Source organism: Primulina huaijiensis, chromosome 8 (assembly GCF_012295235.1).
Source record: "Primulina huaijiensis isolate GDHJ02 chromosome 8, ASM1229523v2, whole genome shotgun sequence".
In the NCBI taxonomy this organism is placed as follows: Eukaryota; Viridiplantae; Streptophyta; class Magnoliopsida; order Lamiales; family Gesneriaceae; genus Primulina; species Primulina huaijiensis.
The window spans coordinates 20,555,133-20,567,327 of NC_133313.1; the positions used below are offsets into that span (position 1 = coordinate 20,555,133).

Sequence of the window (12,195 nt, forward strand, 5' to 3'; positions counted from 1 at the left end):
TATCACACACTAATTTTCAATATTCAACACCTAATTTTACCTAATTTTCAACATTCAACATTCACATTTTCAACACAAATATTTAACACATTTTTAAATAATTTTTCAACAAGTTATGGTTACATGTGGGAATTGAGGTTGGATTTTTCAGGTCCTTTCCGGCCCCATCTGATTGGTTTTTTGCTGCTTCTTTTTTTTAAAAGTTGATAATTAATTCAAAACTTGCACTGGAAGTTACAAATATTTATAACTACAAAAGATATATTTATAAAAATAGCATAGAATTATTATAATTAACTAAAATAAATAGAAATGATGGCAGCGAATGAAGGTTTATTTGCTTGCATTACAATTTACAAAATACGATGCCATCAATCAATCCGTTCTCCGATGAAGCTTTCATCATCACTTGATTTCCATTAGGTAAAATATACAATAATTTCAATTCTTTAAAATTAAAATATTGTTGAAATGTCTTCTTTTGTTCGTCATAAACAAATTAAGAATATTTTGTAAATAAATACACACATTTGAAACCCCGGAGATAGCATGAAAGTAAAATAATTAACCTTTTTTCCCTTCACGCAAAAATTGATCGGAACGTTGTAAACCATATTTCACCTTCTTCAGCTTTCTCATGATGCAAAATATATCAAATAGATGTGATAGATACCACAAGTGTAAAGTTAAAAATGGAAGCCTAGCACGGTAACCTAACTTTAAAGCACAATCCCACAAACAGCTGCCTTTTCGAGTAGCATCAATGCTAATTCATACCACTCCATTATCAGACATCCCTAAGTTAAATCATCCTACCGTGAAAAAACAGAACCTTCAACCGGAATTGATTGGTCAGCTGCCTTGAGATGAAGTCAGGATTCAAGCTTCAGACTCAGACATGGAGGAGTTTGAGTCAGAACCAGCTATGCCAGACGTTGCTGTGTGAAATTCTGTCAGTGTAGAACTCATGCACACTTTGGAAGATGGCCTTCTATTCATGTACTGTGAAAAAATTAGAGGAAATAAGATGGCTGCGGAACAAACATAACTTGAAACAAGGCATTTTATCCATATAAACTTGAAACAGAGAACAACTTAATCAGATATATGGATAAAATGGTCAAATAAGCAATATCTATTAAAGAAGAGCAAATAGAGCAATTAACTTGGTATCTTAGTTTTAAAACAGTTAAAAACACTCATTTCCTCTGATTAATGTTATCAGAAATTAAATTCAACAATCTAAAATTACTACAACACAGCATACATGTAATGTATTGAGCAAGTATATGTGTGCTCAATTGCTAGCATCTAATAGATAATAATGCAGTTACAAAACAAACTGCAAAATAAGCACTCACCTCCTGATAAAAAGCATTGATTTCTTCCTCTGTGAGGCCTTCATCTTCTCCACCATTTTCCTCCCAACCAAGCGATCGAAGGAAAGCTGCCTCTTCTTCATCTGGACAAATTGCCCCATCACCTGACATTTTCTTCTCTCCAACATCAGAAAAATTGAAAATCTTCTCAGGAACTTCACGCCCATCACCATTGCAAATTACAGAACCATCATTCTCATATACACGAGGACTCATTGAAGTATGAACACCTTGAAATATTTCACCAGATGTCTCTGCACTCGAAGGTGAAACAGCCGTACTTGAATCTGATAGAATGGCTGGAGCAGTAATTGAGGTTTTTCTTCTCATGAGATTAAAAAATTCACTTCTGCTTTTGGCCATAGATTGGGACAGTCTCTTGTCCACAGTAGATCTAGAACCAAGTGATAATGTGGCAGTCTTGTTTTCAAGCACCGAAACCGTAGAACTGTTTCGACTCAGTGATGCAGTTGGGGTTGATGGAGATATAGCAAGCTGCCCATTAGCTGTCCTGAAATTTGAATCACAAAGACTAGATGCATCCTTTGTCCCAGTGGTGACACCACTCTCACGTCCTGATTTAAGAACCATATACTTTCCAACATGAGATGTACTCGAAGAATCAGATTTGACCTGTCCAACATGAGGTTGAATAGAAATATGAGATAAATAGAGCTGCAATTGGACAGCCTTTGAGGCCACATTCAACTCATGAGTTCTGATGCAAACCTTTGGTTGTTTCAATTTATCTGCGGAACTAGGAACCTGAATAATAACATTTGAAACCATCATTACTATAATGTTATCCAAACACACTGTCGCATATGTGCAAAGAAGAATAAGAGACAATGGCAACATCTAGAGAAAAAGGTTAATTCACAACTTCAATGCACTGTTTATAATTCGGGTCATCTATATTTATGATGGCCAGGCCCATTCATGTCGGAAGTATGCTTTGGAGTCTCTTAAAAACTACAATTTGGTCTCCCAACTCAAAAGGATACAACATATCTACTGATTCCATATGACCATGTTGCAATTTCTGGCTTCATTTGAGGGTCTTAAGACATGGGCTAAATGATACCTAAAAAAACCATAATAAAAGAAGGCTCGAAAAGGAATTTCTATAATTATTTGGTATTTTCTCAAAAAAAACAGAGGTACAGTAATCGCTCATTTCCAAGAAAAGTACACAAATGAATGTATAGAAATGAGAAAATATGAAACTATATGATCCTCTTTTCGCAGACAGAATATGAATCTTGGGTAAAACACAGTTACGCTATCAACGCAAAAAACAGAAAAGAAATAATAGCATAAGATATATGCATACACGTTAATGATTCAGTCTTAAAGTGATATATTACTTTGCTGCAAAAGTTGGCCTGCATAATGAATTCTGGTAACAGTGTATTACATCTTAGTTCTTTGACATGCATAATCTCATTATTTATAAGGGCACCCCATATAATAAAATCAGTTAAATTTACCAACAGTTTAGGCATTGACGGAGTCATAGGAATCAATTGTCTAGACTGCTTGATGGCCAATTCCTCAAGCCTTTGGCTCTTATCAGGTAGCTGCAAATGTGGAATAGAATGTACATTTCACCCCTGGTTCCAGCCAAAACATAAAGGAATGAATTGAAAATTTCTGTAAAACCTGAGAGACATGAACTCGTGCAGGAGACTGGGACAATGCCTCAGCCATGTTAAGAGAAGCGGTGCTAGAAGCTCCTGATGCTGAAGACATAAGTGTTCCCAAGCTCTGTTGAGGAGTTGAGTGATCCGTGCCATTATTGGTAAGACTGGCTGGCACCTCCGCTAAAGCAGAAGTCCATTTCTCACCACCAAGAAACCCTGGATTGCCAATGGGTAAATTTTGAACAGCAGAACCTAATCCAGGAGACAAAATTTTCCTAACTCCAGTCACGTCATGCTTCTCCTCGGTTCCAAGATATGGAAAGTCCTTTTCAAATGTATTCTTCTGAATTCCACGAGAAATACTGCCCGCATTATGTATGCCATAATGGTTAATACCGTTTCTTGAATCATCTGCTCTGTGAGCTAATACTTCACCAGGTTTTCTAGAAACCAACGAATGTGATTGCTTCAAGGCACTATTATCGACTCTACTGGTTAATATACTTGCTAAGGAGTCATGATCCCAGATGTCCATGGAAAGTGATTTCTCTTTTTCTCTGTCAAAGTTCTTATCCCGGCGACTCCTTGTGAAATTACTATATGGATGCTTCCCAGAACCATTGCTACTTGAACTAAGTCTAGAATTGAATGAAGCATTTCTATCCACAAAATCAGGCCTACCTTTCTCACTGTCGCTTCTAGAAGGCTTACCTCGTATGGAGTTCAGAGAAGAAAAAACATCTACCAACAAAATTAAAAAAAAAAGGTAGGGTCATAATTGCGCTGAGTGCTGACCATATGCAAAGAAAATGTGACTTTAATGCTGATGCACACATAGAGAGAGAATGGGATAATGAACAAACCTGAGTGGTGGGCGGAGACACCACCTCCAGCAACATTTCCATTACTTCTCAACCATTCAGGAACTAATGTAGGTTCAGTTCTTTCCATCAGTGCCGAACATGATCTTATAACTAAAGAGAATCGAAAAGTCTCAACTAATTAAACCTCCTTTATCAACCCAAATGGTCCCTTTCCTCGATGGATACTAAAAACTAATAGAAAGACATACTTTCACTACTGACAAGTCAAATTAGCACGTCTCGTTTCCTAACTCATAAATGAGGATTCCCTTCCCTTAATAGCATTTTCACAACCCCTCCATGTAAGAGTGGATTAACTATCCAACAACAAAACAACAATTGAAACTCAAGAACCAAGCAGTCTTCCCTCTCTTTAAATATCACACCATCACAAACAAATGAAACACAGTAAAATGCAACCCTCTAAGTAAAATTCCCCACACCAACTAGGGTCTGCCAATTAACAACGACAAGCAAAATGCCAATTTCCCTGTCCATAAATCATAAATGCATTAACAAACTCTTACACAATCAAAGATACGAAGGAGAAACTGAGCATCCCTACCTGAACAAAAGTAACCGAAAAGAGGGATCGAAGAGAACCCTAACCGCAACAAAAAAAAAAAAAACCGCCAAACTGTATGTATACGAAAATTAATCAACGGTGTACACACAACTTCGACGATTTTTTATATTTTTCCGGAGAAAATGTGAAAATTACTATATTGCCTGGATGCGTCATTCGCGGTACCGGAACAAGAAAATGCAGGCGGCGAATTTGAAGAGGATCTGTGTAACAATTAGGGTATATACGCAGAGAGAAACGTCAACAGACTGCGTCTTCGGTGTGAAAGTGATAATAATAACAATAATTCAAACGAAACTGCAAATCTTCTGAAATAAATCTTATAACTAATTTTTATATTATGGTCTGTTTTTTTTTCTTAAATCAGAAATACATTTTTCCATAAATTACCAAACATTCTATTTTTTTAATAAAAATATCATTAAACTCATTTTAGTAAAATTTACATCTTTTTCGTCTATCATATCTTAATAAAATATCTTTCAATTTCTAAAAAAAATTAACATGCATACACATATCGCGTATAAAAAAACATTAATTTAAATTAAACAAAAACAAAAGTATATATCGACTTAATTTTAGATTCATTACAAGAACCAACATTATTAAGATGCATCAATCAAATTTTTAAAAAAAAAATTTATTTTGACCAAAACTATTAAGTTCTTAAATTGTTTTTAAGTCATGATTATCATTACATCATTAGTATAGAAATTTTAGCTTTCAATCTCATTAGAATTTTAAAAAAAATCAAATTTTATTTTATATTTTAAAACGGTTAGCTTTTAGCAATGATAATTTAGTGGTGTCAATTCGGGTGAGTCGTGTCGGGTTGAGCAATAGTACTATTCAAAAATTGCTCAACCCGAACCCAACCTGAACCCGAGCCAACCCGAAAACTCTCAATCCGAACCTGAACTCGAATCAACCTGATTGACCTGTATAACCCGATCTTGAATTTTTTAAATAAAATTAAAAATAATAATAATAATAATTTAATTTAAGCACATAATAATAAAATCTCTCTCATATATATGATTTAAATTTAAAAATCTAATTGTAGAAAAATAAATTATATTTACTAAATCAAATAAACAATTATTTAAAAAATAAAAAATGTTCAAATTAAATATTAAATTATGAAAATTTATGATATAAATATACAATAAATATTTTTGCAGACATACAATATATAAAAATGTAGGCAATATTTATTAATTATATTTTCTAAAAATTAAAATTAAAATTTTCAGTCAACACCGGAACCCAACCCGATCATGTTTTCGGGTCAGCTATCGGATTCAACCCGATCTGACCCGAACCCGAAATATCAAACTTGATTTTTTTCTGGTTGAACAGTGTCGGGTTAATATGTCATGTCTCCTTTTGACACCCCTAAATGATATGCTACTCCAGTTTCAAGCAAGTCTAATTAATTATTTGGGCCCTTATGGGGTCGACTGATTAAAGACCAGTATTAGGAAGTCTGATTCAAAGACTTTTTTATTCTGAAGCCCAATAATGATTGGGCCTTGGTAGATATAAAACTAGATGCCACTTAAACTTGGATAATCTATATCGTTCTTGGAATCGCATTACTTGCCATCTTGAACAGTTGAAGAATCCAAACTATAATCAGTTTACCTTTTAATTTAATATTTGACAAAATTTATTCATTCTTTACTTTCCTTTTTTTTTTTATCCATACATTTATTGCTTTTCCCATTTTTAAAATTCATACATCCATTATTTTCCGTTATTATAAATTATTTTTTTAAAATAAAACTCGTAAATTTATTGATTAAAATCATCTATTACAAGCCTAACCAACTAAAATAGAAAATCACCATTCACCCAAACAAATGGTGAAGGGGAAGAAAAAGCAAAACGAACAATATTATGAGCAACTTTATTCGATGAGCGACAATCATGAATACACTCGGAGATCAAAAGTTTCATCAAACACTTTTTAATATTAGCTGCACAAAATGTCTAATATACCCAAGATCATCCTGATTGTTAGTGACTATCTGCACTGCCAATAAAGAATCAGACACTACTTGTACATCAGCAAAGTCTTTTTCATAAAGTGGGAGAATTCTTTCCTGGATTGCCAACCGTTCTCGGTTGTTATAAATTATTGTTTTAACTAAAAAAAAAACTTAAAATGTAATACTTTTCTATGTCAATAAAGAAAATTTTCATATTTAAAAAGTTAATCAGAACTTTCTGTTATATTTAATTATATATTTACTAAGATAGGTTATGAATTTCTAGATGATTATATTATTTCTGTTATAAAAATTGAATATAAGAAATAATTAAATTTAAAATTTTAAAAAGTTAACACAAAAAATATCACACACGTAACACGTACAAATGATCGCTAGTTTTAGAATTTTCGCTGGAAATTGTGACATTTCAACTGTATAAAATATGCCAAAGAGAAGAAAAATCAAAGGGGAAAAGAAAAGGACATAAGTGAAAGTTGAGTCCATCGCATTTTATATAAAAAAAAAAAAAATTGAATTTTATCAATGATTTATTAAGAAATATTAATATTTATCGCTTCAACTCTGACTCGATGGGCTTGATTTGGTCGGGATTATGTACCATTTCTTTGAATCTTGAATTTGATAGTTTTGTTTGAACTTAATAAGCAGAAGCATAAATTCAAGGCGACATTTCATCTTCCAGCCTGTAAATTATAAGTTTTTTCCCCCTTTTAATCGTTCTTATTCATTAAATTAATTAAGGCAAAAACTTGTGTGAGACGATCTCACGAGACTGATATCTTATTTGGGTCATCCATGAAAAAGTATTACTTTTTATACTAAAAATATTACTTTTTATTGTGAATATCGGTATGATTGACTCGTCTCACAGGTCTCACAGATAAATATTTGTGAGACCGTTTCATAAGAGACCTACTCATTAATTAATTGTCCAATACCCTGAACGTTATTTCTTGAGTTAATAGAGAATATATCAATTAGAAGAGATTAATTGAACAATTAAGTTGAAATTTAGACGGATGTTAAAATGTTTTGAAAAGAAATAGAATTTGTTGATAATTGGATGAGTGTATTAACTTAGTTAAGATATATATTCTACAAAAAAATTCTATGAGCTTGTCTAATAATCAATTTTGTGAGACAAATCTCATAATCGATCCGACCCGTGAATTTTTTTTTGTTGTTGTTGAAAGTATTACGTTTCTTTTCATGTATGAACCAAGTCATTATATCTCATATATATAGATCCGATACCGTCTCATAAGATATCTATGTTATACTCTGAATGTATTTTCAAAAATCAAGATTTGTAAATAATTGGATAAGTTTTTTTTTTTTTTTTGGGAAACTCAATGTTCCCCACGTTTTTCTCGTTGTACGTTGAAAATAACTTTACATGTATATGTGAATTGATTTCTAAGTCCGTAGCAAACAAGAGCATTCATTTGGCTTGTGGAATAAATTCTCTCTTTGAATATTCTTGCTCAATTTAAAAAATAAAATTGATTCACTGTATTATTAAGGGGAAATTGGTGAAAAATCCCCAATCAAAACATTTATTTGGGTTCATTCCCTACCCACAAAATTGTGGTACTATGTCATACAAATTGTGGTACACTTCATGTGGAAATGTGGTATACTTCATGTGAAAATGTGGTATTAAAAAAATACCCATGGACTGAACACAAAAAAAAACGACGGCTCCTTATTATTAATCTCAAATTTGCTGTAACATTCACCTATAATTTGCCGCCAAGGAATATGAACCGAATTGTCGCTTGTGCAAAGGGTCAAAAGCCAGATAAAAAATTGAAAAAATCTTCAATAGATTATTTCCAAACCATAGAAATATATAATAAAGTTTAATTTACATTTATTGAATATTCGCGTGGAATATGAACAAGAAACTGTCACATCCTAAAACTATGAGAAGGCAGTGGCAGACCACATGGTTCCAATCTTGTTGATACAGACTGTGAAGTTCCACCCCACAATCCGTGCGTGGATGTCATTCACTTTCAAGATTTGACAAGTCGTCGGCAAAAATTTCATGGTTTTTCATCTAACTGCCTAGCTTTTTCATGCACGTTATATTATAGTCATTGTTTAGAATCGACTATAGACATTAATTGATTACGCGTCTTTTTAAGGACACTATAGACACTAATTGATTATGTGTTTTTATTGCATATAACCACTACAAGAAATTTTGCATACAACAACGCATATACGACAACGGTTTTTCACAAAAATTGTTGTCGTGTGTTTTTAACAACGATTTTATCGAAAACCGTTGTCTTTTGGGGGCAAAGACAACGGTTCAAAGACAACGATTTTTAAAAACCGTTGTCTTTTTGGAGTCAAAGACAACGATTTTTGGGATCAATGACAACAGTTTTATAGAACCGTTGTCTTTGAGCGTTTTTTTTGGGTCAACGACAACTGTTCTATGAACTGTTGTCGATTAGCGTGTTTTTTTGGACAATTGACAACGGTTTGACGAAACTGTTGTCGATTAGCGTGGTTTTTTTACAAACAACAACGGTTTTGGAAAACGTTGTAATATTTAGCGACGGTTATTTCAAAAACTGTCGCTACGTTTAAATCAACGACGGTTATTTCAAAACCGTCGCTAAATTTAGCGACTGTTTTAAAAAACCGTCGCATCTTTAAATTTCAAAACCGTCGCTAAAATTAGCAACATTGTTTTGAAACCGTCGCTAATTTTAGCGACGGTTTAAATCCAAACCGTTGTCAAATAAAAATATGCGACGGTTTATCATTTACCGTCGCTATAACCAAAACCCGTCGTAAACTGTCTATAAATATCTCCATTTTCGTTCCATTTTCCTCCACAACACTTAAAATTTTTCTCTTTTACACCATTTTATCACTTCACACAACACTTAAAATTTTTCTCACTACTTCATAACACTTAAAATTTTTCTCTCTTACATCATTTCATCACTTCACCCAACACTTAAAATTTTTTTTCTCTTACACAATTTTATCACTTTCACACAACACGTAAAATTTTTCTAACCACTTTGTAACACTTAAAATTTTTCTCTTTTACACGATTTTACTACTTCACAACACTTAAAATTTTTTCTTTTACACGATTTTAGTTTGGATTATTAGATTCTTTTAGATTTATTAAATTATTAAAAGTATTTTTTTTATTTTTCGAAACAAATTAGCGACGGAAATCATGACAGATGACCGTCACTGATCGTGATTGCTACCCGTCGCTAATTTGTAAACCGTCGCTGATTTGAAATAGCGACGGCTTATGTAACCGTCACTGATTTGAAATAGCGACGGTTTATGTAACTGTCGCTAATTTTGAATGAGCGACGGTTTTATTCATACCCGTCGCTATTTTTATTTACGACGGTTTAAAACCGTCGCAAATTTGATCTATCACAACGGATAAAAATTGTTGTCGTTGAACGGACTTTCAACAACACCCTCAGTTACAACAGTTTTTAAATGGCTACGACAACGGATATCCGTTGTCGTTTGCCTTTTTGTAATAGTGAACGTTTATTTTGTTTATATCACATGAGTCACATGTGAAAATATTGGTTTCAAATAAACAATATTATATGAATTTAATGACTTCTGATCAAAAATACGAAAACCAAAAGAATTCCAAGCTATCAGGTGAAAATCAAAATTTGATAAATTATCAGACTAAAATCTAAAACATGTCAACTCACATTACTGAAACTATAATTTTTCTTATAATACATGTAAAGTTAAGTCTAACATAATAAATTAAAAGAGTAGGTATCTTGTGAGACGGTCTCACGAATATTTATATGTGAGACGAGTCAATAATATTTATATGTGAGACATGTCAACCCTACTGATATTCACAATAAAAAGTAATATTCTCAGCATAAAAAGTAATATTTTTTCATGGATGACCCAAATAAGAGATCAGTCTCACAATATACTACCCGTGAGACTATCTCACACAAGTTATGGCCAAATTAAAATCATTAAACCCACTAAGCGCAAGCAAACAAATATAGCAACACAATATTTATTTAAGAAACTAAAATTTAGACACATATAAATAAATAAAAAAGAATAAGATGAAAGAATCTTGGCCAGATCCTTTTCAGTGACTCCATGATTCCCCAAAGGGCCAAATACGTTCTCCACCCCTTCGGCCCCGTCCGTGCCCAGTTGGAATTCTGCCCTTTCTAATTCCGTCAACACACACCAAAAACCACATATTACCCTTACTTTTGTGTCCGCTTCCGCAAGGCTGAAAATTAACCCCGCCCCATGTTTTTGAAATTATACTGGCGATTGGGTTTCCCATGCGCCACTTCTCATTCACAATAATTAATGTGACCCTAACTAGTTTTTCTTTTATTTTTAATATAATATAATGTAATAATGGAGGGGAAGTTGGTGAAAAATCCCCAATGAAAATATTTCTTTGGGTTCACTCCCTACCCACAAAATTGTGGTATTATGTCATATAAATTGTGGTACACTTCATGTAGAAATGTGGTACACTTCATGTGGAAATGTGGTACTAAAAAAATACCAAGGGATTGAACACTAAAAAAAACGACGGCTGGGGACTGATCCCCAATTTCCCGAATAATGGACACGAATCTTTTATACCAAATCCCACCTTTAAATTTGTACATTCTGAATTATTCAATGTACATTTATTTTATTATTTGGTGAGAAAAAGGCTATAATTTTTGGACGAAATTAGTAATTTCTATTTTATGTGGAAGACAATTCGGTTTTCGCCTTTCTTGGGTTAGCTTTCTGTCCCATATATAAATACAAATGATGTAAAAAAATTATTGAAAAAGTTTAAATCTGCCAAATATTAAAAATCAGTCGATCAAATCATCTTCCGAAGTTATTTTCCCACTTTCTTTTTATGTTTTGATTGATTATATATTTTAACATTATTTCTTCATAATTATTTTCATTAAATATTTCCTCTTTTTTAAATAATATTCTATTCTATTTTATTAAAGTCGAGGACATTTTAATAACTACCTAGGAATGATATCAACTTTTCCTTCCAACTTTACTCTTATATGATATTAATATTACATTTTTTTTTAAATTTCAACACACAATTTTAGTTTTATTTTTTTATTTCAACAATTCAAATATCAATTTAGTCGCTCCATAATTTTCGATAATGATAAAAAAGACTGTACAAATACGTATCACGTGTGCAGATTAACTAGTAATAATTATGCTCCGTCAAGTTCCAAAATATAATTTTTTTCAAACTATTTTAGTTCTATACCTTTAAATTTCAGGTTTTGAGAATGTCGCACGCTCATTTACTTTTTTTTCTCGGTCCCAAGATATATGTGTGCTTATTATTATTATTTATATAAATACATTTTTATCTTTAGATCTGAATCAGTGAATCTTGAATTACTCGAATCCTTATTTATTCGAGGTCGAGTCGAGCGAAACTTATTATAAGAAAATTTTCCCCGTATATTTATTATTATTGTTATTATATTTATTAAAAATATTTATTTTATTATTTTAAATACGTGATAACTTATTAATTTTTACAATTATGATATTATATATATTTAAATAAATAATAAATTAATTAAATAAAATTATAATTAAGTAACATCTGCGCCAATATACTTGTTGGATTAAAGGTATCTGTTTTTAGGCTTATGGGCTTTCCATGTG

General features: G+C 32.2%; 1 protein-coding gene across 2 annotated transcripts; it reads right to left on the reverse strand.

Annotated features, from left to right (window-relative positions):
- Positions 1–648: 648 nt before the first annotated feature.
- LOC140982906 (uncharacterized) lies at positions 649–4,770 on the reverse strand. Of its 2 annotated transcripts, XM_073449690.1 has the most exons (7): positions 4,451–4,770; positions 3,886–4,375; positions 3,042–3,763; positions 2,870–2,959; positions 2,109–2,144; positions 1,362–2,012; positions 649–1,002 (listed from the first exon to the last, which is right to left on the reverse strand). In XM_073449690.1, the coding sequence occupies exons 2-7, from the start codon at positions 3,971–3,973 to the stop codon at positions 880–882; spliced, it is 1,710 nt and encodes a 569-aa protein (XP_073305791.1). In that variant the 5' UTR covers positions 3,974–4,375; positions 4,451–4,770; the 3' UTR covers positions 649–879. The 2 variants fall into 2 exon arrangements, with proteins under 2 accessions (XP_073305791.1, XP_073305790.1); XM_073449689.1 differs by having other exon boundaries at positions 3,886–4,770.
- Between the last annotated feature and the right edge of the window lie 7,425 nt (positions 4,771–12,195).